The sequence below is a fragment of the Semicossyphus pulcher genome, unplaced genomic scaffold, assembly GCF_022749685.1.
Source record: "Semicossyphus pulcher isolate SPU_LCO1_2020_fin unplaced genomic scaffold, fSemPul1.0.p SCAF_12, whole genome shotgun sequence".
Taxonomy (NCBI): Eukaryota; Metazoa; Chordata; class Actinopteri; order Labriformes; family Labridae; genus Semicossyphus; species Semicossyphus pulcher.
The window spans coordinates 21,318,940-21,345,063 of NW_027211626.1; the positions used below are offsets into that span (position 1 = coordinate 21,318,940).

At 41.1% G+C, this 26,124-nt stretch overlaps 1 protein-coding gene across 1 annotated transcript in view; it reads left to right on the plus strand.

The window, feature by feature from the left end:
• Positions 1 to 666: 666 nt before the first annotated feature.
• The window catches only part of hectd2 (HECT domain containing 2), a 51,247-nt gene continuing 25,789 nt past the window's right edge, over positions 667 to 26,124 (plus strand). The window contains exons 1-13 of the mRNA XM_069658568.1: positions 667 to 962; positions 7,808 to 7,949; positions 13,063 to 13,201; positions 13,388 to 13,490; positions 13,693 to 13,782; positions 15,079 to 15,143; positions 15,575 to 15,620; positions 18,111 to 18,220; positions 20,281 to 20,429; positions 20,529 to 20,652; positions 22,407 to 22,503; positions 23,719 to 23,826; positions 25,196 to 25,328. Coding sequence (XP_069514669.1) covers positions 879 to 962; positions 7,808 to 7,949; positions 13,063 to 13,201; positions 13,388 to 13,490; positions 13,693 to 13,782; positions 15,079 to 15,143; positions 15,575 to 15,620; positions 18,111 to 18,220; positions 20,281 to 20,429; positions 20,529 to 20,652; positions 22,407 to 22,503; positions 23,719 to 23,826; positions 25,196 to 25,328 — 1,390 coding nt within the window. The 5' untranslated portion in view covers positions 667 to 878. The remainder of the gene's footprint in view (positions 963 to 7,807; positions 7,950 to 13,062; positions 13,202 to 13,387; positions 13,491 to 13,692; positions 13,783 to 15,078; positions 15,144 to 15,574; positions 15,621 to 18,110; positions 18,221 to 20,280; positions 20,430 to 20,528; positions 20,653 to 22,406; positions 22,504 to 23,718; positions 23,827 to 25,195; positions 25,329 to 26,124) is intronic.

The following is a 26,124-nucleotide window of genomic DNA, read 5'->3' on the forward strand; positions in this document are numbered from 1 at the left end:
AATTATAAGAAAATAGTTTTCTTATAATTCTGACTTAATCGTTATTTCGTCAAAATTATAAAATAAAAAATGAAACGTTTTTTTTCTCTTATCCCAAATATTGTATCTCTTTATGTCTTTTCTTGGCCAAAATGCTCATTCATAATGTCAGTAGTATTTTTAATTGTGTGCTTTTTGGGGCCTATGTTTACAATGATGTATGTTTAATACAGTTTACTTTAGTTCAGTTGTTCAACAGGTTTTATTGCATTACTTTCTTTTTTCCTTTGCTCCCCCTTTTATTGTGAATCCAATGCTGCCATTTCCCGTTATTTTCTCCTCTCTCTCTCTCTCTCTCTCTCTCTCTCTCTCTCTCTCTTTGTGTGTGTGTGTGTGTTTTGCACTGCTGTCTCCAGGCTCTGCTCTCCAGGCGCCTCCTCCTCCTCCTCCAAACATGGCGCTGACCCGCAGCTTTGCTGCTTCCCCGACAGACGACGCAGAGAGGGACAGAAGGAGGAGAAGAAGAAGCGAGCAGAAACCCACTCTGAACGTGTTTTAAAAAAAACTTTGAAACTAACACAACCTAACCCTCTTCGTGTTTCCTACCGGAGACTTTACGCGCGGCTTTCGGAAACGTCTACGCGTCAGGCTGTGCGCGTAACGGAGAGCCCACCTGTCCGACGAAGGTAGATTTCACTCCCGTTTCTTCGAGGATGTGAATCTCCCTGATTTGTGTGGAATAACGGAGCAGTCTGAGGAGTCTGACGGGTAACTCGGGGTCAGAGCTGCCTCTGGTCGAAACATGTGCAGCCCTCTGATGAGCAGAAACACACAGGCTGGAGAGGACTGAGTCTTTCCAGGAAAAAAAACAACTTTTTCCGCTCTTCCACGCAGAGAGGATGGATGGAGAACATTTTGCGCTGTCAGGAGTTGAGAGGGAAAGAGAGAAGCTTCCACCAATTTACAACAGCTCCCCTCCTGCTGTAAGAAAACTGCCTTTTCTCACCTTTATACATATGTCTCTCTCCTGTGCAGGAAATAAGTTATAGAAGAGGGACATATCATTCAAACATCAACTGTTTTTTTTCTTATATCCAAGTTGTACAATATGTAGTATTTGTATTTACATTCATACATGAACAATATTAGTCTAAATATTATGAACAAAAGTACATTTATTCCTGAATAACGAATGATAAATTGCAGAAATGGGGTATGATGCAACAGGCCACTCATCTGTTTTGAAACACATAAGTGAACACATAAGAAACAACCACATTTAAAACAAAAAAACAGTAATATAGAATATATTATTAACAAAACAGAATTAAAACAACGTTGCCAACCATTCATTGAAGCTAATAAGCATAATGTGTATTATATGCCAACCACCAGGCTGTTACAGTCTGAACACTGCTCGTTATTTTTTACAGTTTTGTTTCAAGTTTTTCCATCATATTTTGTGCCCAATGCTGAGTTAAAATGCCTTGTTGTTCTACAGCACAGTTCTATATGATGATTTCTGAATGTGCAACACATTTACATGCACATTTGTAATATCAAACATCACCTCCAATCATTTTATAACATGTCTGATATTCAAAATGATTTTATTAACTTTGTCTTGCAGCCAGGCGAACACACAGATTTGGACACATGATGCATAAAACATTATAAACCATACACATATATAAATTTATGCTTTTTAAAATTTTATTTAACCTTTATTTATCCAGGAAGTCCTGTGAGATAAAATCTCTTTTCCGAGGGACAGCATACCCGTTACAGCTCCAATAGATATAAAACAATAACAAACAGGAAATACAATCAGCAAATACACAAGAAAAACACTAAGACCAGCTCAAATGCATAATCCATACTCTCTTTGCATAGAGGGACAATGCATTCAAAAGTGTCATTTTCTGCTGTTGGAAAAAGTGATGCCCCTGCCTTACATAATGAGCCCTGACATCAGCTCTCTCGCAGCGTCTGATGATGTAATCAGCGTGTTTTTAAATGCATAGCAGGGAGCTGAGTGTTGGACTGCTGCACTTTTTATCGCCGTCTTTTAAGTTCGGGTCTGGGGTGTCACTCCGGAGCAGACCGGCGGGGATGCAGGCTGGTTAGTTGATGTCATCTCCATTGTGTCAGGGAGCAGGAATGTGCAGATCGGATGGTTTTGACCAATAAACAGTCTGTCACTGCTCAGACCGAGCCTGGTTGTGTCTGGAAATGCCATAAAGTGGCTGCATGCGTTCTCTCAGTCAGGCCGATTCCCCCGATCCCTCCTCAGAAGTCTTCTGGCCCCTGGAGCTTACATGTGAGGAAATTCAGGCTCAAAGGTTGGATAAAAGAGGTCTTAGATTCAGTGGGCTGTCATTGTACTGCAGACCAATAAAAACAGAAGAATTGGAGACAGCTGCTGCGCGCTGAAGAGGAAAGTTTGTTTTTACCTGAACAGAGCTGCTGTTTGAGGAGGCGGCCTCGGGGTTTCCAAAAAGTTTGCTGAACGAGAATTTCTCCAGACCGCCAAGCGTTGGACAAAAAGATGGCTGAGTTACATTAGATTAATTCTAAAAAGGCTTAATTGGCTCTACAGAAACAAATGCAGTGATTAATGGCAAAGAATCTCTGATCCAAGCCCCCCAATATAAGCAGCATGTATCTGTTTCATGTCATGGGAGATAGAGCATTTTCATTTACAGAATATCACCTAGCAACACTGAGCAACAACAGGTGTCTCAATAGGTTGTTTCATCATTTGAGCCTCAAATTCCCGTCTACAGGGAATAAAACATCATTATTCTGAAAGATTTTAATAATGAGAAAAAGAGTTTCTCTCTTTGAAAATTGTAATATCTGCTCAGTTGTTGGTTTAAGGCCCGAAGATTTTGGTTTTTCAAAGACAAAAAGTCAGGGTTGAGAAACCCTGCGATCACTGTTCTGGCTTTGCCTTTACTTGTTCACCCTTGTGATACTTAAGCAATGTCACATGAGAGGGAGTGATGTTGTACTGAATGTCAGCACTGCTGTGATCAGATGTAGGAAGATAATCACAGCCTGTATATCCATCTGCATTCACCTTGATACAACGCCACGAGAATACGTTACGCTTTCTAACTCACTGCTGATTGCGTACTTATAACTTGCCCTTTGCCCTTATAACTTACGCGTATCGCATTGAGTTGCAAAACGTCATTAAAGATATTCTCACACAGACGTCATTTGATCAAATTAAACTCTGGACTGTTTGAGTTTATCCTCTGTAAACAGTCAATGCACCCACTGTACAGACGTTAGCTTTAAGCTATTAAGCAACAGACTCACCAACAGTGTCTGTGTGTTGTGTTCTGCTGTTGTGTCTCAGGAGAGACTCAGCCTCTTGGTCATTTTTCTCCTGTCTGTAAACCCAACAGCTACATTTTTCACAGTTTCCAACATTTCCAACTCACGTGGATGCATCTTTATCATGTCTGACTTTTGCAATCACACCACCTCTAAGATTCAGCTTGAGTTTACTCTGAAAACAAAATTTAGTTTGGTTTAAAATTGAGTTTTCTTTCACTTTATCTTCACCCGTGGGTCTTTCTATCTAATTTAACTTATACAGTATGTTTCTTTTTTACACCCAGAGAGCCAAAGGTAACAGTTGTGGCCTAAATCTGTCAGGACTGCTCACCAGAGTCACCTCAGACTTTTAATGAATGATGCACTCGAATCAGCTCAAGTTTACTTGGATTAATTCTGGCCCGAAGCTGGCACAAGTGCTGCCAACTCAAGCTGATTTCTCAGCCCAAATCAACCCAAATCTGCAGCTCCAGACCTCGGCAAACCAGACACACACATGCAAGGCAGAGGAGTTTTGATACTCTGTCGGCACATTCGGCTGAGTTCTACCACCACACAGCTGTGATGGTGCGACTTGTTAGAAGACGATTGCCGCTGATTTCGACATATCTTAAAGACTGCTGGTCTCAGTAAACACTTGATGATCCATCAACGTCAAAGGATAAAACCTCAGCTGAAATGTTTGACTAATTAAAAAGTAAGGAAATGTTTTTTGCAGGAGAAAACTGACCTGAGAGAACCGCTGTAAAGTTTAGTTATTATTTTCAAAGCTTCAGGAATGACTGACACAAACACAAACGGTCTCACAATCATCTGCAGAATCTGATAAGAGATTAACAGCTGAAAGAGGAGTGTTCGTGTATGTGTGTGTGTGAGAGTGAGAGTGCGTGACGTGGAGCTCCTCGGTTTGGTGTGCGCTTTGCTAATTTTTTTTCGTCACTGTGGTGTCACTGCTCCACTCCGTCAATCAGCTGCCGTGGGGGGGCTTTGACGTCTGTAATGAAAGAGTAAGGGAGTGAGAAGGGAGTAATGTGGCTGCTCTGCGGCTTCACTGAGAGAGGAGTGTAATTATGCAAACATCGGTTAAAGGTGCAAGGATGGAGCAAACAACAGTACACAAACACGAGTCCACAGCCATGCTAGCAGCCCTGTGAGCCTGTGTTTCTGCAGAGTGCTACTTTGACCTAAATGCTAAACATGCTGACTTTTTAGCAGTTCTATTGTTTACCATGTTCGACATTTTAGTTTAGCATGCTAGCTTATTAGCATGAAACACAAAGCTTAAGTATATGATTTTGTTTGGGTCAAAAAAAGTGTATAGCGTGCTGAGTGTCTGGGACCCAAGTGTTTGTGGTTTGTTCAGTGCATTTGGCATCAGTCAGCCCTTGTGTGTGGCTCTTTGTCTTCATGTTGAATCAGTACTGTAGCATGTCGTTAAGAGAAATCACTCTGATTGGCTGTTCAGCTAAGCAACTAGCTAACGACAACTAGCTAATATCGTTGATAATAAAAGCTCTGATGACATGTATGTTTCGTTTCTGTTAACAAGAGGAGACTAAAATGTCAGTGGTGGGCTGTCGGACATTTAAAATCCATGATATTCCCCCCACTGTGCGCCTAATTGGTTAAGGGGCGTGCAGATCTCCCTGAATGTGACCAGCCATACAGGTGATGATGTCCCAAAGCGGCAGCTTGACAACAGCGCACACAAAACGAGCATGTATCATTAAGGTGGTTATGAACTTTCTTTGTTAACCCAGGCTTTCTGCTTCATGCTCTGTGTGCGTTTTTTACGCGCCTTTTGACGTCAGACTATTTAAATGAGAAACAGTGATGAAAATATAAAAGGTCTTTATGGTAAAAACCAACACTGCTGCTGCAAGTAAGGCAAGAGTGGAATGCGCAGTATGTGCTACTGTAACTGCACAGCTTTGTTTTGTGGCTTTACATGCGTAGCGTCACGTTCCAGAAGTTTCCGTACACTAACCTCATCTACAGTAAATTGCCTGTGGAGAACATTGTCAGAAGATAGCGGATGAAATGAAGGCTATTTACAGCAGATTTAACCTGTATTTGGCTAATTAGTTCAAAGAGAGAAAACATTTTGACTCAATGTAATGATCATTTTCATTTTAAGACTAAGACTAAAACAGCTGCCAAACAAAACCCTGCTAACGACTAATCTTTTCTTCTCCCACATGCAAAACACCAGGGGCTGACAATCCTACTGCCATTTGCTCGGTTGTATGTAGACTTATTCTAGATAAGAAATGGTTATGATGATCACAGACTAACCCCACCTGCTGGTATAGAGAGTTTCTTTCTCTCATCGTACATGCTGCAGACATTCAGGTGTGTTCAAGTGCAACTTCTTGGCCCAGATATAGTAATAAAATACAGTTTTTGATGTCTGTTTTGTCTTAGGCTTTAGTGGAAAAGTTAAAGGTTAATACTCTTTAGGTTTCATTCTGTGGGGGCCATGAATGTTATAATGGCAACCCGTCTAATGGTTGGCTGAAGTATTTCAGTTTGAACCCAGGGGGCGGACTAACAAACTGAAGCCTTGCCCCTACAGCCTGCCTGCTGTCAGGTTTTAATTGGATCTGAATTTTGATTTCACAGATGGTCTGAATTATTTCCGTGGTTGTGTTTTCTGCATTTGTAGTCATGTATTCACTCTGCGCTTTGTGAGCAGATCAGACAGTGCTTGAATTTGTTTGATCCGATCTGAATGAATCTCATCAACATAGATGAAGAGAGGTGGAGCTCCTGTCCAAAGCGAAAGATGAATGTGCACCTGTCTGTTTGCTGTCTGTGTGTGTCTGTCAGTGTGTGCATGTGTTGTGTCAAAACTCTGAAAACACAACCTGCAACTGAGGTTTTTGTTGTCTCAGAGACAAACGGCCCTTTGATTTCTGTCTGTGTGTGGCTGTGCAGACGAGACAAAGTGGAGAAGTAGGAATTGTGTGCGTGCGTGATGCAAAGACTATACGCTGTTCTGATTCTTTCTCTTACTCTCATTTCTTTGGAAACTGATTTATTATAACAGCTGATTCCTGCTCCCTCTGTTCTGCAGCCCCTGAATGCATCACTGCTGGAGTGTGTGCTGTGTGTGTGTGTCTGCCTTTATGTGTGTGTGTGTGTGAGTGTGTTTGCTACTGTCAGGAGCGGCTGCTGTGCATCTGTTGATCTCTCCACCTCATTTTCCTCCACCTCTCCTCTTCTTCTCTTCCTCTTTTTGCTTCTTTTCTTGAACCACTTCCTGTTGTATGTGTAACATCCTTCTTTTCTTGTCCATCTGTCCTTCATGTTTTTCTGCCTTCCCTCTTTTATCTGCTTCAATTTCCTTTCCCTCTCTCATTCCCCTTTTCCTGCTCTCCTCACCATCTTTCAGCCTCCTCCCATTCCTTCTGTCCTCTTCTTTCCTCTCTTTATTAATCCCTAACTCCTTTTCTCTTTAACTCCCACATCCCTCTTTTCCTTACCTCACCTTACTTCAGTCCTTCTCTTCTTTCTATTGTCTTATTTCCATTCTCTCCTCCCTAAATCCCTCCTCCCTCTCCTCTTCATGTCTTCCTCTGCTTGCAGTTGTCGCTCTCCCGCAGCATTTGAAACTGTGTGAGAATTTAGTTCATCTTTAAAGAGTCCAGTTCAGTTCTGGTTATATTGTTAGTGTCTGTTTGTGGCTCAAAGTCTGGATTAAAGTCAGAAGTTCCCACCCTGGTGAGAAACCTCGACATCTGACATGAACCTGTTTGCTGACCTTGTCACCCATGTGGTAGCTACTATTTGTATGTTTAAGATGTGAAACAAGAGAACTACAATTTAGCATTGGTGTTTAAAGTTTTATATTGTCTTTATCTTCATCGACTAATATGTCTCCTGATGTTTTGTCCTCTCTTATAGTGCATTATAGAGATTGACTGACATATTGATTGCTTCGCTACATATGGCTGCAGACAGTGCTGAGTTTATTGTTAGGTGTGGAGTTAAAGTGCTCTGTGCTGGACTGACTATGTGATGTTAACATTTCTAAATCACTCTGAGCATCCATCCATCCATTATCTATACCGCTTATCCTGTTCAGGGTCACAGGGGGGAGCTGGAGCCTTTCCCAGCTGTCATTGGGTGAGAGGCGGGGTACACCCTGGAATCAATCACAGGGCTGAAACACAGAAAATTAGAGACAATTTGGAGTCACCAATGAACCTAACGAGCATGTCTTTGGACTGTGGGAGGAAGCTATACTGGCTAATCACAGATATAATATATTGCAGAAAAGTAAAAATGGCAGTGCACAAATTTAAAGCAGTACTCTTTTGTGTTATGAGTTATTTTTTCTTATATTTGATTAACAGTGAAGTTTAACGTATTTTCTGTGCATTAACCACTCTTGTCATCTTTGTAAAAAAAGGCACCTAAAAGATACGTGTCTTTAAAATGCATGACTCGTGTTGATGATGTCACATTTCCGCACCAGGGTTTGGGGCGAGGAGCTAAGCAGCCGTTTCCCTCTCTGGGCACCTTCATCTCCACACTGAGCCAGCGGAGGGACGCGTTGGGGCGGGGCTTGACTGGCAGCATGACGGGCACCCTGACCAGTAATCATTGGCTCAGACACGGTGAGTTCAAGTCCAGTGTTCTGGGATCGAGTGACGTCATCATTACAACCACAGGTCAGAGCGGTTGAGCCTGATGTATCGGTAGGACGGATTATTATCAGGGTTGTCTTATTCTGATGTATTGAACTCGTGCTATTGGCATCTTATGAATGGCTTCAAATAGTGCAACAAGATTGCCAGAACTTTTTCTTATAGATTTGACTCCATATGAGGATATCTCAAAGTAAATGTTTCCAGTTAAGCAGCTCATTGTCAGTCTGTCTGACTGCCTTTGTTCTCTGACACACTGTGGTCTCTGTCTCTGTCTAGGAAGTAATGATGTGTTACTTCCTCTGTTTACTCTACGCTTGATGTATGTACTCAGACTCTGTTTATGTTGAGCTGCTGGCAACGACTCCGGAGCGGGAACTTATGTCTCCATGAAGGAAGGTTTTCAGGAGGGAGAGAAGAAGAAAAGCTGTTTTCATCGGATCACACTAAACCTTCTGTTCTCAATTCTCTAGTTTAAAAGCTCAAATTAATCAACAGAGTTTCAGATTCTCAATTAAATTAAAAAAATACATTTTATGGTTCATGAAAAATGAAAGTTACCTTGGCAAACAAGCCTTGATGATCTCAACCACGATGATATGGTTTATTGGCTGTTAGCATTGTGTCATTAAAGGGGATGTATCTTCCCGTTAAAGGCGAGGTTATTTCTGACTGCCGTGAGAACGCAGACCGAGCAAAGTGCTCACCAGCCTGCTTTGTCACCACGGCTACTGATGCCAGAATAATTATGCAAACCTCCGCCCCAAATGAAAACCATATGAAAGTGAAAACACTAAACACACACACGCACACACGCAGCAGATAGTGTAACATTCCTCTGGCCCGTAACAGTCGTCCGGCCTGCTGGATAATCACCACAATTTGCTGTTTCATCTGTTAAGTATTACGGGAGGTTTGTATTTCCTTTTAATAGTGTCAAATATGGTTTTGTGTGCTGAGGCTGAGCCGAGCAAAGATCATCTGAGTTTCATTCCAGGATCAGAAAACAATGACACCTTTTCTAAAAACACTGGCATCACAGTGCAGCGTGTTAGGAACAGAGGATTAAAAGCTTTATTGGTCGCAGCAGGGAAACTGGAACACTGAAGCAGGATACAGTGACTGGTGAAAGGGAATACATTGCAAAATAAGTGTTTAAATATTGCATCTGTCACATTTGAATGTCAACTTCAGCACAGCTCTTGGTTTGTCCTCCTTTAAACCAACCATAGACTGTGTGTAAGAGGTGGACAGAGTCATGCGACAGCACCCATTGGTTTGTGGAGTACAGTTTTGAACCAATGACTATATATAAAGATGGACAGCGTGTCTCCACCTCCTGTCATTGTACAAAAAGGAAGACAAAATACACTCGGAAGCGGGCACTGTCATTCACAGCCAGAGTCTGTGAAGTAGAGATCGGCTGGTGGAGCTGCGGTAACGATGTCCCGCCCCTTCTACTAACTAAAACACACATTCAACTTACTGAAATAACAGCAAAAATCACGTAGGATGGCGTATTTAACAGCAGATCAGCTTCTTGTGTTGATGCTCACAGTTACGGAAAGTTCAACGACTGTAGCGTTACTGTTAGCTACGCCTCCTCTCTCTGTTCCTCCTCTACTAAAAATCCAGAACAGATCGACCTACACTGCAGCCGGTCAGTAGCGGGTGATAGAGATGTTTTGGCTTCATTTTTAGGGAGCTGACATGTCGTCCTTCATTTTATACAGTCTATGGTTAAAAGCCTCAAGTTTGGCATTTTAGCGGGTAGCTAAATCTAGGTGTTATCGAACCAGAAGTGGCCATATCTGGATTAGAGGTTGGATATGCAACACTCCGACTTCTGGTTTAGAGCTTGCTATGGTGGTAACTTCTCAATCAAAAGATTGAAGAAGCCACACCATAAAATATACCCTGCTTTATCATCTATATTACTCTGACTGAGATCATAGTTGACAAAATAAAGATTATGCTGTATTGGAACAAACTTTAAAGAAAGGCTGACTAAGGTAGCAAATCAAGTGAGAGGTAGGCTAAGTTTCTGGTAGACATAAAATTGGACTTCTTTTTGCAACCTGTGGCATCGCTTGATTGCCATTTAAAATCGACAGGCAGGTAAGTCTTTTCCATTAAAATTGGCCAGCAGATGTTAAAATGGTGAAATTATCTTACTGACAGTAATCCATAAATACAATGTTTTGAGAATAAAAAAATAAAGAAGAACTAATCATTTGGACGTCCATTTCACTGGACAACTCATTGGCCATGAGCGGAGTCTTCCACAAGCTAAAGCTAGGGAGCTAGTTGCACAATAATGGCAGACAGAAAGTAGCTGGCTATGGTTAATGATGACAACAAAGCCATCTCCAAATTGAAACCCATAAAAGAATATTCCATAAAACAGAATGTCTCACATAAGAACACTGTCAACAATATCCCTGTTAATACTCAACAACGCCCAAATCTGGAACACATGAACAGACTTCATTAGCCTTTGGGTGGATCCCCATTTACCGACAGCAGATTAAGCAGTGCAAGTGTGTTATGTAGATGATTTATTATGTCAAAATACATCTGAAACATCTGTTTTCTCCAGTCCAAGGTTCCATTTACACTTATTAACGTGTTATGTGTATCTGGACAATGACCATCTGAAAAACACGCCCTAATTAAATTACGCTTTGAGGTAAAACTCCTCATTTGGTTTCCTCTCACGCTTGTTGACCATACTTGGTAAACAGCTCATCTCCAGTCTCATGTTTGTGGCCTGTTTCACTCATCAGACCTCTGCAGGAACAATAACATGAATGAATGGACGGTACATGATGACACTTGAGGGAGATAACAAGGTCATCCTCTTACCCCTCGTCAACACGAAACCTTTGTCGAATCAAACTTTGATGAAAGACAGAAGAGGTGAAGGAGGAGGATGTCCTCAGAGGTCTTGAGGGTGAGTCTTCTGATTAAAGGGTGTCATGGCGACCGAGGCTTGTTGCTGTCAGGACTAAATTGGGTGACGCACAAGCTGACAAAGCAGTGGTAATTGGGAAGCAGTGAAAGAGGAGGAGGGAGAGTAAGGGCGACGGTTAAGTGAAGTTTCTTCCGGATGCATCATCAGTTTTCAAACTGCCTCTATTCGCAAAACAACTAATTAATACATAACATGTCCAGGTTGCTATGCATTATGCTGGATTTTCATGGTCCCCAGAGGATGAGTCACGTTGCTCCACCATCACAAATTACAGACGTTCATGATCTATGGAAGATGAATCCTTTTGTTTGGTGAACCTTGGATAAAACTGATAATGGTTTTACCCATTGACTTATTCTTAACATTCATATATTGGATCCATATCAGTATTGGAATATCACTGATTTAATTTAATGTACTTAACCATTACAAAGTCAATTCATTTTATTTACTTGCCTGTCTCTCACATTAAGCTCTTATTGCACCTATAGCCAACCAAAGAACAGGATTCTGCTCATGTTTTCCAACTTTAAAGTTTTTGGTGTCTATGTGGATTTTTCCTGCCTTCAAAGAGAGCGTTAATTGGTGCAGAAGTCTTTGCTGTGGTCATCCTATAAATTTCACTGACACATTGAGTGTGTGTGACATTGAGCTGTTAATGTCATGAGTCCTCTGGCCTTCCCCACTCTCCCTTCCCCTGTTTCTGAGTTTATCCGCTATCTCTCTCAATAAAGTCGTAAAAGGCAAAAAAAGAAGAAAAAAAAAAGACAAAGGATATTAAAAAGGCAGACAAATTTCACAGCTCAACCAAAGCTAAACTCAAGTCTTTTTCAGAGAGACAAGACTGATAAGAAAACTGTTAATGCTCACTGTCAACAAGTCAACGAACCGCACATTAGAAACATAACCAGACTGCGATAGACTCTAACCATCAAATACACCTTAATGTTTGACTTTAATACCTGCATATTGTAAGGCTCTACTTTCTGTTTTCCCTTAAAATAATAAAGCTGAACTACAACTGCAAAACTGCACGTCAGCTGACTCGGACCAGAAAGAGAGCACACATACACTGATTTAAAACCCTCAGCACAGGCTACATGCTTGCTTCAGAAGCTCGTTGTGGCCCTATGTATTCATTTGATTTGCTTTCAGCCTACTAACCCTAAAGAACCCTCAGGTTGTGGCTAGTGACCTTTTATTAATTTGTTAAGCACTAAAAAATGAATTACAAATGGATATATGAATACAAACTGTATTTCAGTAAATTTCCCCCCGAATACTATTCATTCTAACTTTGTCAAACACTTATTTAAACCTCTCACATCTTGCAAACCAGTATTTCTACTTGACCTTGTGACCTTTTCTCTAGCGCCACCATCAGTAAAAACATTATATCATCAGCACCCTTGCTATGATCACATTATAATTTATCCGTCTGTCCGCCTCTTTACTTGTCTCCCCTTTTATCTTCTGCTTGTGCAATCTGTCCATGCCTACAGAATGAGCACCCACAATGCACCCTGACAGCCCTGCTGGTGACTATAGTTACTGTGGAGACGGATACAATGGAAGGCTAATTATAAACAGAATAGATGAATGGTTGGAAGTGTGGGAGGATGGGTGAACAGGTGTATCTCTGTGATTAAGGTGAAATCGTTTGTGTTGTGTGTTTGTGTGTAAGTGGATGCTTCATCATCTGTAAGAATGAGTTTGATTTACATTGACAATCCTACGTATGATGAGGTTTACTCATGCCGTAAATATGATTATTGGGTATTGCAGCACACTTCAACAATTCTACACTGCAAGTGCTGTGTTAAGAAATAATTCAAAATAAACTATTGGAAAAAATTATTATGTTAAAGTTCCTCGTAGTTAATCCTGCCAAGCTCAGGGGTTAGGTTTCTCTTGATGATACTTCTTTTGCTGGACCAGGTGCTTCCCCTGATCTCGATAACAAAGAGGAACAGGCTGCACTGACTGCACCTCAAGGTGATATTTGAATGTTATCAACAATCTCATCCAGATGATTTTCCAACTATCTTTAAAATATATTAAATAAAACAAATTCATTAATTTCCTCTTTACTGTGTGTTTCTTACCCAGGGAGAGAGCTGCCTCCGATCTGCAGCGATGTTCGTCAAAAGCAGCGCCTCTCCATTGACACTCTGCCCCCAGAGGTCAAAGCTCCGTTCCCCTGCGACCCCATCATCCCCATGCGCACCAAGACCACCAAGGAGTTCCAGTGAGTTATTGCGCCCTGAACTTGGACCCAAAACTTTAAGACTGTTCTCAGTTCTCTACCGAAAACTGTAAAACCAATTCCCCTCACTTTGGATGCCTGGAACACATAAAAAATTAATACTTAGTTATTTTAGAGACAGGCTGTGTTTTGTCTTCTGAAGCACTGTGAGCGTGTTTGTGTTGCCAGAGAGGACATGGAGCACGCCGTCCAATCAGGTGACTGGAGGGAGGTCCGAGAGTTTTATCTGACCACCTTCGACTCCTTCATAGAAATCAACGCTGCCTTCAAGGTAGAACACACACACGCAACACACTCTGGCTCTGTGAAGAATGCCTGTTGTGAGAAAACCCTTTTAGATGCTGTAAAAATTTTCCCAGACGCCATAACCGCTTTACGATGGGAAAGCATTTTTCCTCCGCTGTGTTCCCTCTTTTTTCTCATGCTCTCTCCTTCCCTTTCTTTCCAATTTTTCCTCCTCCCTTGTTTCCCAGCGAGAGGCGAATGGATCATTTAACACCATCGACGACTCGGGAGTCAACGCCAAGTTTGTTAACGCTGTCTACGATGCACTGCTTAGCACAGTAAGCTTGTGACAACAAGGCCACACCTACACATATACACACACACAAACACACATTATACTATATTCCAGTTTTCCACACGGGTCTAAATCATAAAGAAAAATATAGAACAAAAAATAGGGTTTTGGAATTGCTCAAGCACATCACTTCAGCTGGCAGCCATGAGACAGACTTTAACGGCTGCAATGTAATCTTTGTACCCAATAAAACCATGTCCACTAACAATGCTGGTTTTCCTCACTGACAGCCTCTGATTGTTGTTGTAATTGTCTGACAACATTGCCAAAAGGATCCCTACAGAGATAGACTTGCTTATTAAAGAATAATGACATTTTTTAACCCCCCAAAAAAGCTGTTTCATTGCTGTCTTCAAAGCCAAACCAGACTCCATTGATAAAAACAGTAATTTTACCTTGCAGAACACAGGAGCTGCTGGTATACGCTTGCCTTGATGGGTTAGTTTGTTTGTGTTATTGTGCCATGCTGAATACAAGCTTACCATTCAAAACAGCCAAGTCACACAGCAGTACAGACAATCAAAGGCAAATATTACATCAGCAACTCCTATGTTCTGTTTTTTATATTACCGTTTTGCCAATGGAGTCTGGTAGCTTTGTAAAAGAGCAATGTATTGACAGATTCTGGTTTAGAAAATGTCCATTTTGAAGATACAAGTCTATGTTTGTAGGGCTCCTTGACGTAATGTTATCATAAAATCCTGTTTTGCTCCTACCGTAAGAAGTGATCTACTGTAACAAGTGCAAAACATTTTTTTAAGCAATTTGTCTTTTAAAACCTCAAACATGTTAAATTTAGGCCAGGATTTTAGCATACCTTTATACCCCTTAAATAGTATGTTTCAGAATGGAGATTTGAATGGCCACCGCCAACCAAGACGCTATTTGCAAAGGATGTTTTTTATCACGACATCAAGTCTGTAACCGAGTTTATAGCCTCTATATAAGTTTATATACAGTCTATAAAACGTAACATTCTTAGTGACTTGATGAACTGCCTTGCAATTCTGATTAATGGCTTCAAAAAACACGCTGTGGAATATTTCCCTGGATTTATCAGCTCAGTACGGTCAGTGAAGGCAAAAACATGAAACATTGTCAGTGAAGGCAAAAACATGAAACACTCCGGGATGCTCTTGTGACCTTTGTGTTTCAGTAAAGGTTAGATGAGTTTTGTGGCCAGTTTTTTCTTTTCTCTTTAAGGGTGTGTGACTTTCAGGAATGTTCCGGTTCTTTCTGACTTCGGTGTTGAATAATGTTTTATTGTGTGTATGTTTAGCCTCAGGACATCCAGAAGTCAGTGCTGAAAGGGATCATCAACAGCCTGCTGAGGGAGTGGAAGGGGTGAGAACACTTCTAAAAACACATCTGCCTTTTTTATTTACTCTTGATATCGTTTTCATAGCTTTTTTTCCCTGTCTTTATTCAAGACTGCGGTCTCTCAGTTTGAGAACATTACTTAATTTTAAGGATACGAGCAGTGTTCCCATGACGTTTGATGCTTGAAAGCCAAAGATATTCTCGTGGATGTATTCTTGTGCCACAAACATGACTCAATTAATAATTCAATTTGAAGTAAGTAATAGCATCATAAAAGTGTACTTGAGATATTTGTGTGCCAGAGATGAAGATGTCTCATGACTCAGTCAAACTGTTTGACCTTTTTGACCTGACTCTTAAAAAAAATGAGCTAGCCTAGTTTGGATTTGGTGTATTTTGTTGCAGTGCAGTTGTTCTTTTTGTGACAGCTTTTGGTTTGTGTGTTCCGATTTCAGGCCGAGGACAAAGGATGACCTGCGAGCTTATTTCATTCTTGTTCAGGTAAGACTTAAAATCCTTGTGACAAAGTAAGATTTGACATGCAACTGTTAATTGAAATTCAAACTTTCTTGACTAATCGACAGGAAAAGTCTGTCTGATATCACATTAGTACAGCCCTTTATGAGAGCACAGAGTGAACTGACCGCTGTGTGTCACGCAAAACTGCTGCCGTCACAGATCACGTCGGCGGGATGATCGAGGCAGCCGCTCATTTACACGAGGTGACCTTTCAGTGCATGTATTCCCCTCATCAGCGGCACCTCATCCTGGTGCTCGTTAACGCTGTGGCCACGTATTAGAGCTGTTAATGGGGCAGACGTGCCGTGGAATGTTTAACTTTTAGTGGCTACACCTGCAGCCCATGTAGGGTGTAGTGTTGTGTGAGTTACATGTAGAAGCAGACGGTAACCTTACGTGTGAAAAAGTTACCGTCACGGGTCTCATCCTGTGAAGTGCTTGGCAGGGCTGCTTGGCTATTGATGTCATCATAACTTTTGGAAATGTCCTTAACATAAGATTTGAGCACAATACAGTGCTTAGAAAGGCTCTGTTCCGAGGCCTGATGTTTAGTGTTCTAACCACCATCCTACCAGGACGTCCTCCAGAAGCAGCTCGTACATGTTTGGTCCACTTAAGAATTGTTACTGAAACTTTAGACAAAACATCTTAAAATCCAAAGCAACCCTGCTGGTGCTGCTCACAGATTCATGTTGACAATAATCAGTGCCATTAATTGTATTTGCAGCTGTGGTTGGATTGATCTCCATGCAGTTTGTCAGCACACAGTTAAAATAAACAATATCACAAGTGGATGTGGTTTGATCCATAATTAGGATTTGTCCTGATCCTAATTACTGAAGCACTTCTTTTTTTTTTTTTTTACCCCCCCTTTCTGTGTTCTCCTTTTCGATTTTGGGTTCTTTGATCCTTCTTTGATCCTATTCTTGAGCTCTCCCTCTTTCTTTTCCCCGTTTTCTCTCTCCCCCTTCCGTCTCTTTCCCTCCAGTCTGATTTCCATATATGGTTTTGGGAATTAGAATCAGATAAAGACTGGAATCTGCAGTAGTTCCACTGTGGTTCCACGCTCCATCTGCACACACACATGCGTGCGCGCACACAAGCCTGATGTCGGATTTTGTCCCATCTGACTTAAAGGACTCGCTTCATCTTCCAACTCTCTGGAGAACACAACCGCACTCTCACACACACACAGATTTGGAGTGGGTGAGGTCATGTTGGAGTTGAGGACTGCTGGTTTCCTGTCTGATGACGACTCTCCCTCCTTTATGGCGCTCTGCAAGCTACACATTCAGCTCTTCTCCTTCTCTCTCTCTTCATCTGTGTTAAAACAGTGGAAAGACTGAACGCGGCCCTCTGGGATTACCTCATTTTATCATTTGTCATTACTTTTATTGCATCCAAACACTGTTCAAAATGACAGAACCCTGTGTTCTCACAGTCAGAGGGAGTCAGGTCCAGAAACAACAACCATTTAAATCCAGCTTGGGTCTGTCTCCGACAAATGCTCCTCCCATGATCCTTTAGGTCTGAACGAGGCGTTGACATCATTATTTACAAAGCCAAGAACCTTAACTGCCTCCTAGCTGTCTCATAGTAGTAATCCCAAGGTTGTGTAGGTTGAGCAAATAGTGTGTTAACAAACAAACTGATACAGTTTAGGATTCTTAAAGAGCAAGTGGACTTCATTGACCTCTTGTCCTGTTTTGGTGGCTCTGTCCTACATTTATTTTCCTTTTTATCTTTGTTATGGCCAAATTGATTACAAAGAACCAAGAATATGATGACATTGCTCTAAATGCGTAATTTACTCTTTAAAATAAGTCTGTCACCCATTAGTTAGTGGACTATTGTTTTGAGGCCTTGGATTTTGCACTGTGGCCAACGCAATCTTGTTTATTTGGGAGCCAGAAGTGGCCATATCAATTGGGATTCTAGATTTTTCTAGAGACCTTCAACTCGTTAGGAAACTCTCTACTGTTATGAATCGAGTGATAGACGGGGTCATTTTGTCTTTTATTCAATCAGACATCTTTCTGCAGTCAGTGGAGTCGCCCCCTGCTGGACACTAAAAATAATGCAGGTTTAATTCACCTCTGCATTTGCTTCACTTTCCAGACCCGCAGGTTACGTCCACTTTCTATATACAGTCAACGCTCATGACCAGTCAGACTTATTGTTTGCGATGTCACATGTCCTCAGATCTTAGGTATGAACTCGGCAAACATCAGGAAAAGCCAAAGAAAATAAAATTCAGTTGCAAAATCCCAACTTATAATTTAAATTGTTCATGTCGTCAGAGTGAAAACCCTCAAGAATAGAGGGGTTGTGGTTTTGTGTTGCAATGCAAAACTAAGAAGCAGCTTATTTAAAAACTCCAAGTTGCACACCATATGTATGAGAACTGTAGTTTGTGTCACATAATGATGCATTGCTGTACGTGTGTGTGTATTTGTGTTTGTGTGTGTGCAGAACCCCCAGTATTCGAGCACCAGCACCTACGTGATCTACGCTCACCTGCTGAGGCAGATCGCAGCTCTGTCTGAGGCCGACCACCACTTCCTGGTTCACTGGCTCAAAAAGTAAGTCTGAGTGTGAACATGTGTGAATGTGTGTGTGTTTTTCATCACCACCTTCTCTGTCTGCTTTTATTTATTTGTCTTTTATGTCTTCTACTTGTTTCCATCCAATAGCAGATTTACATAACTTAATGGTATGATTTTAAAGTTAAAATTAAATCGAGAATCAGATCCCGTCACAGCGGAATGAAAGTAAAAACACATTGTTTGTTTTTGTACTGCATGTTATTAACTGTAACTGTTTGTAATTGTCCACACTGATTCTAGAGTTAAGGACTGTTGTTTTGTGTTTAGGGGCTATTGTTTTTACCATAATTTGTTTCGATATATATATCTGAAATACTTTATTCTGACTTGTGCAAATACCACACACAGCTTCACACTATGATAGATCTCCCCTGCAAGTTGGTAAAAAAAACCTTAAGTCAGCTGTGGTTGCATTCTTTTTGTTTAGTTTTGTATCAGCATTATTGTTTTCCAGCTTTAACATGAGGAGGAGGGTCATGTTGCAGAAAAGAAAATGACATATACAGTATATTATTACTGTCCATCCCTGATCAGACAGCTGTATGGAATGTGCATGGCACCCAGCCTGGAAATAAAACAACTGTTAAAGGCTTTAGCATGTCTTTATACTGATGAAGTCTGCAGCCTGTACTATATGCATGCCAAATATAAAGCTGATGAGAACACACTTCTAGTGTTGGGGTTGGGTTTGAAAACTGGATGATTTCAGGGATTGATTGAGATCTATGTCTTTCAGACTGTTAAGTATTTGAAACTGTCAAGTTATTTTATAAAGTATTTTATGTTGCCAAACTACTTTTTCAAGGTCAAATTATACCTATTTTATATTTGCTCTTAAATTATTTTTTTGCATCATAGAGGTTTAGCAAATTTAAGTTGGTTGCTCACAGGCTGAAGACTATCACTCACCTCAGGAATCAGGGTCTGTCCTTTATTCCATGAAAGCAGCACATGACGCAGCACACACACTGTGGGCGTGGCAGGCTCAGTCTCCTGCAGCGAGTCAGACAATATGCAAATGACGTCAAATCTCCGACGTATTAAACAGATTAATAGCCGTTTTTCGCCGACCAAAATCAATGTCAAAAGTCATGTACACATTAACAACACTGTGACGTTACATTTTTACGTTTACAGTAATGACTTATAAAACTCGCTAGCTTAAACAAGGGGAGAGCTAGCATCACAGCGCGTACAGAAGCTGTCCAACATTAGCTGGAAATTCACAGCTTCGTCACTCACGTACCTTGTGTGTTTCGTTAATTAAAGCCCCCCCTGCAACAACAGTTAACCCGGAACGATGTATAAACAAATGTTCACTTATTCGTCTCAGGTCGAAGGTACACAGAAATATCCTTTCACATTAATTTTATGGCAAATATTCACCAAAATAAAATAACATAATACTATCAAAATAAAATAATGACTCAGCTACAGAGGCATTTGGATTAAAATGGAGTGCAGCCCTACAACTAGTGAGGTGAGCAGATGGTTAACGGAGTAACAGCCAGAGAGAGACAGACATGGGTTAATCTTTGAACTAGTGTGAGTCACATTAAAACATTGTTTAAGGATATCATACTTATTCTGCATTATGAATGTATTTAAAGCTCCTGCATGTACATTTATCATGCTATACCCACATTTCAGAGAACGTATTCCTTATCCAGGCAGTTTCATTCAATCCTGCAGCTTTTATAACCTAACACACAACCTACAATTACAAATGTACGCCAGCTTCTGTGCGTCTCCTCAGCCTGAATAAGCAGCCCTGAAGAACGCATCCTGTTTGTGGTGATGATTTACAAGCGAGCTGCTTCAAATTACAAGTTCTGTTTAGTTCTGCTAAATCCGAAAAGCCAATTTCTTCATCCAACGCTGCTATTTTTTCTCTCTTGGAGTGTGCCTATTTTTGTGCATGTGTGTATTTCAGGGTATGTGATGTGCTGTTTGAGCACTTTTGATTCTGCCAAGCCGCCGATGTTAACCAATATTAACAGTGTGTGTCTGTGTGTCTGTGTTTGTGTGTGTGTCAGGCTGTCAGCGAGGCGTTTCAGGCAGCTGGTAGAGCGCCTCCTGCAGTTCATCTCCACCCGACTGCTTCCTGCAGAACCAGAAGAACTTCCTCCTCTGACAAAGTGCTCCTGGTGGGTTCCTTCTGCTACCAAAGTGCTCGGCCTTTTCAGTAAGTCTCACATACACACACACACACACATACACACACTCTAACATCACCTTAACAAGTTTACATAAATAAGATCGTCCTCTTTTTTTCTCTCCTCAGACGCAGCCAACAGTGTCTCCTCTCCTCCCATCATGCCTTTCACCGACTTCTACAACATCACTCTGGAGCACATAGACTTCATGGAGGAGTACAGGACCTGGCAGAACTACGGCAACTCAAATAGGTCATATATCATTTTGTGTCTTTATCTATCCAGTTGAACAATTGAGCTGTCTGGCTTTTCTATCTTGCTGGCTTTAACTAAGATGATGGTGGGTGTCCAGAAAACCTCTCTGCTCGTCTTTGATGAAAATACTGTTTGATTTTTGGCAGCAAAAAAATGTCAACCCTTCCTGACTTCAATGCTGTGTAACAGAGTAAGAGCAGTGTTTTCGATGGATTGTTCTTAAATTTATTATTAGATTTATTTTACTTTGGGAAAGAAGTCAGCACTGGATCCAAGAGAATACTATAAGAAACATCCAATCAGAGAGCCTCAGATTCCACTGCCGGGAGAGGTTAGCAGTTGAGCTTTGCATAACTTATTTGATAAATCCAGGGAGCTGAATCAATGTACTTTTGGATAAGATTTGGATTATTATTATGCTATGTATTATTATGTATTATTATGTGAAAAAAAGCAACAGATCACTAAGAATAGTCTGGATCTTTTATTTCGCAGTTCGGATTAGAGTGTTCTCGATAGCAACATCTTAGGCCCCGTGTCCACATAGTGCCTTTTTCTGAGTGCCAGCCTCTTTTTTCACTTGTTTCCAATGAGGGCAGAGCATTTGCGGACGCCTAGAGAAAAAGCGTCGCACCCAGCGCCATTTTTCTGAGCGCTTCGCCTTTTTTGTGCAGCCGCTTGGAGTTGAAAATCTCTTGTCACCACCGTTTTTTTTAGGCAACCAATCAGATGGGGCGCCACTTGTCACTGTGGTTACCACCAACATTTAGGAGCAACTTGTTTTGGCTGTACGATATGACTTACAAACAGTATCACAATAGAGACCGAAAAAGCCCATTTGTGGGAGCAGATAAATGTTGCTGTTAAGTGTTGTGCTTTTATCGCCCTACGCGTCATAAGCTTGTTGTTAGCTGTGTAGTAAGTTAAACTTAATGTTGTCATAGAAACTAATCCGGTCAGTGCAGCTCGACCTGCCTGAACTAGCTTGCAGGCGTCGCTCCATTTAGTTAATCATTCAAATTAAACTCTTGATAATCACTTAATCATGGTGAAAAATGTGATTTTTAAAAATGCCAGGAGCCTACAGACGTCTTCCAAAACCCATTTTCAGTTAAACCCACTGCAGTTAGATGATGTCAAACAGAGAAAACAGTACTGGCACGACGTGGTAGAAGAAGTTTGTACTCCCTTCTAGTAAATGAACAATACAGGTTGGAGCAGTGAGTTGCGAATTTTCCCACAGACAGTACCTTTGCTCTCGCCTGCTAACAATAAGGACCAGAAAAGCTAACAGATGTGACAACACATTAGCTCGACTAGCTGGACATTAGCTCCCTCTGAAGATTCCTGGGAATCTGCTCAGGAGTATCTCCTCCTGAGCAGGGACAAGCTTCCCCACAGCTGCAGTTTATCCTGAACCGTGGAAACACTTTCAGAAACCGTGAAGTCTGCTTCACGCTGCGTCATGGCTCGTTGATGTCTGATATAGGAAATGGATGTGGAGTTTTTACAGCTCAAACGATCTGCTCTTTATGTCCCTGGCTGGTGTGGTGGGGAGTTTTGCTCATTTCAGGCTTTAAGTGTGAATAAAGGGTTTGGATAACGCATATGATTTGAAAAACACTTGGGAGTGGGAAGTGTTTTTGTTCTGTAGGTGTTAAAGAGATATATTTTTTTAAATGTTGGTAGCAAAACTGATATAAAGACCTTTTCGAGGTTATTGACTTCTCTGATGTCTACTTGTCCTTCAGGTTTTCCTTCTGTCAGTTTCCCTTCATCCTTTCGACTGTGGTGAAGAAAGCCATCATCCAGAAAGACTCTGAGCAACAGATGATCAGTCAGGCCAGGGTGAGAAACACAAACACACACTCTCGCACACATATTTAAACATCATTGTACCAATTATACCTTGTGGGGAACATCATTTACATAATACATGTCCCAGCCCCTACCCCATCGAAGCAAAGGTAGACAAGCAACTCCCATATTCTGCATGGTTAAATTAATGTCTTTATGCCTCCGCGCCGGCGACAGCCGTGGCCAGAGGCGTTATGTTTTCGAGTTGTCTGTCTGTCTGTACGTCCGTCTCATTCTTGTGAACACAATATCTCACAAACGGCTTGAGGGAATTTCTTCAAATTTGGCAAAATTGTCCACTTGGACCCTAGGATGAACTGATTACATTTTGGTGGTCAAAGGTCAAAGTCAAGGTCACTGTGACCTCAAGTCCATTTTATTCTTGTGTACGCGATATCTTAGGAACACCAGGAGGGAATCTCTTCAAATTTTGCACAAATGTGCCTTAGAGTCAAGGATGAACTGTTTAGATTTTGGTGGTCAAAGGTCAAAGGTCTGGCCATTATTTAATGCCACAACTCAGGAGCAGAAGGGGAGATTGTGACCATATTTAACATTTGGTCAGATACTGAATTAGTGACACTTATCTTTGGTGCCCACCTGGAAAAAAGAGGTGCTTGTATAGATTTTCTGTGCTGCCGGGTTGAAGATGTGTGTGAAGCATCCACGTTTCACCAAGAAATACACTGAATTTCTCAATTCTCAATTTTCTTAAATTCCTTCAAAGTCTTCACTGTATGAGTCGGACAGATATGGATGTAAACTGCAACTTGACTGGTTGCCGGAGCCATACAACCGCGAGGCGGTAATTCTAGTTGTCAGTGGAGTCTGGTGGCTTTGAAGAGAGTTCTGTAACTGCTGTTTCTGGTCAAAAAAGGAAAGGATCATACCTAAACAAAAGTTTAACTCTGCAGGTACCTTTTCTTTCCTTTTTTCAGAAACTAATAAAAATGGTCTGAGCCAGTTAGTGGCAAAAAAAAGAGCACTTTTTGTGGACATAGTTTGACTGGGTTTGCCGCCAAGGACTAGCTTCAACCATTGCAGCCTGTTTCCTGACTGCTGGCTGAAGCAATTTACTGGAGCAATTCCAAAACTTTTTGTACCTATTTGTAATTTAGACCCCCCAAAAATATGTAAAAATAGGGCCAAGGTTTACACATACTGAAACACTACTGTTTACAGACTTGAAATGTGTGTATCTTACAGCAAAGCCTGGTCAGTAAGGTTTCTCGCAGGCAGAGAGTGGACATGAACCTTCTGTTCCTCAACATTAAAGTACGACGAGCACAGCTCCTCAGCGACTCACTGGATGAGGTCAGTACACAGACACACACACGAGCACTCTATCACATCTGTTTGACATGTTTTTAACCAAAGTACTCATGAAAGCAGGATTACATAACGAGGTCTCATTAAAAAAGAAATGCTGAACAAGCTTTAGAGGAAGAGGATACTTGTCTTGTTAGAGCAGAAAATAAGCTTGTTTGACACTAAAGATCACATGAAACATTGTTGGGATTTGAAAGGCTCCTTTACTGTTTGGGCCTCACCGACAGATGACACATTTGAAGGCATCTTAACAGAAATATATACTGTACCTGTAGCTCAGAGATGCTGTAGAACAGGGCTTGTTTTGTTGGTTATATTTGAGACCTTACAGCAAACAAACAGTAAAGGTAATTTTTTCCTTATAAAGTTAGACTTTATCTCCATATATTTCTTTGCTTATGTAATTCCTCTGCTGCGTATTGAGCAAAGATAATGAAGAAGGATTTCATCTCACAAATGTCTTGGGTGGTAACTTAAATTTAGGGCTTTATGAGGTTGTGATGACAAACAAAAAAGGCAATTTGAGGTCTGGAAACTCTCAGAGTGCAGTGAAATTACAGAACTATTCATGAAGATAAAAGAGGCCTTTAATCTTCTACATTCATGTGTCGACCTCAAACGCCGAGTGTAGCCTAAACCTGACTGTAAATCTGATGTACACCCTCAAATCTTAAATCTAAGTGATGGTAAATGTTAGTTTCAAGAAGCCCAAAAGTCTTTGGTTTGGAAGATTGATCACACAGTTTTTTAGATTGCAGAAATTAGGTAGCAGAGAAAGAAGATAATGGTTTCTAGGGCTGACCCGAATGCCTCGAAGCTTGAGTCGTTGCCATGGTAATCGACGGCAAAAATCAGTTGTTTTTCCCTGTCTAACCCCTCCAAAATAACTATTAGCCCAGTAAATATGAATTAGCTTATTGAAAAATAACCGTATCGGAACAGCGTGATGATACACAGTCACTGTGTTAAACATAGAACCAACAAAAACAACATTATGGCTCCAACAAAAGGAGACTAAACGTCACTACAAAGAAGGAACTGGAGGACTTTTTTAAAAACAGGTCAGAAATGTATTTTGGTCCTTGCGACAAAATTCAAAGTGCTTCCTTTGCATTCCTGCCACTTCTACCCCTTCAAATAGTATTTTTTTCAAAAGCTGGATTTAGCGTAAGTAAATCTCCCCCCCGTCGTCTCAGCAAAGCTTCGGATACAATCAAATTATTGCTGCTGAAGCTTCAACTCCCAAAAACAGGTATTCCAGACAGCCCTATTAGTTTCCAAAATGCAACACAACACAGCATGAAAAGCAACAATAGTTTATTATAAAGTATTAAACTGGTTGTTTTCTCTACAGTTGATGAGGAAGAGGTGCGACCTGAAGAAGAAGCTCCGGGTGACCTTTGTCGGGGAGGCGGGGCTGGACATGGGTGGTCTGACAAAGGAGTGGTTCCTGCTGCTGGTCCGACAGATCTTCCACACAGACTACGGTGAGACACACTTTCACCTCACAGATCAAGTGTGAATAAAGAAAACAGATTAGCTCAGGTCTTCAAGCAGGTATACACACAAACTGCCTAATTATCATATTTTTACATTTAAAGATCTAGATGGTTTCGTTTTCAATACAAAGGGATAAAGGAAGTTATTTTTTACCTAGATATAAGAGACATGTCGAGCGAGCAACAGGGAACGAGAAACAATGCTGAGAATCTGGAGGCCAAATCCAGCTTAAAGCGAAGTCAATGGAAAGGGAAAACACACTTTATTGAAAAGAAGCAGAAGGAAAAATCAGCCTTTTATTGGATAAAAGATGGAAAGTTAAGTTTTATTAGACAGAGGTCTCAGTGGACGAGCTCTGCAAGTTTTCAGGCGGCTGAAACTGCAGCAGGAATAAGTGTCAGATGGCTGAGAAAAGCGGTCAGTGTTGGTTTTGGAAACTCAGCAACAAAGTCTCATTGAGAGCAGGAGCAGATCTTATTATGATTGTCGTCTTCCAGCGGTCTGTTTCTCTTTACAGTTTGCTCTTCTGCCTGCCTCTCATTACCTCTACATCGCGTTGTATCTGTGTCGCATTGTTTGTGAGCCCTCATCTTTTTCTCTTCTTCTCCCATCTTTACAAAAGAGCCTTTGTCCTCCTCTCCGTTCCTTCCATGACTAAAGGAAACCATTATATCAATTCAATTCAAAAGCTTTATTGAAAACAATTTTTGCAAAAGCATCAAAGTGTTGTGCTTCCTCACACAACAGCTGCAGTCACTCTGTGTTAAAGGCAGTCACAACGGA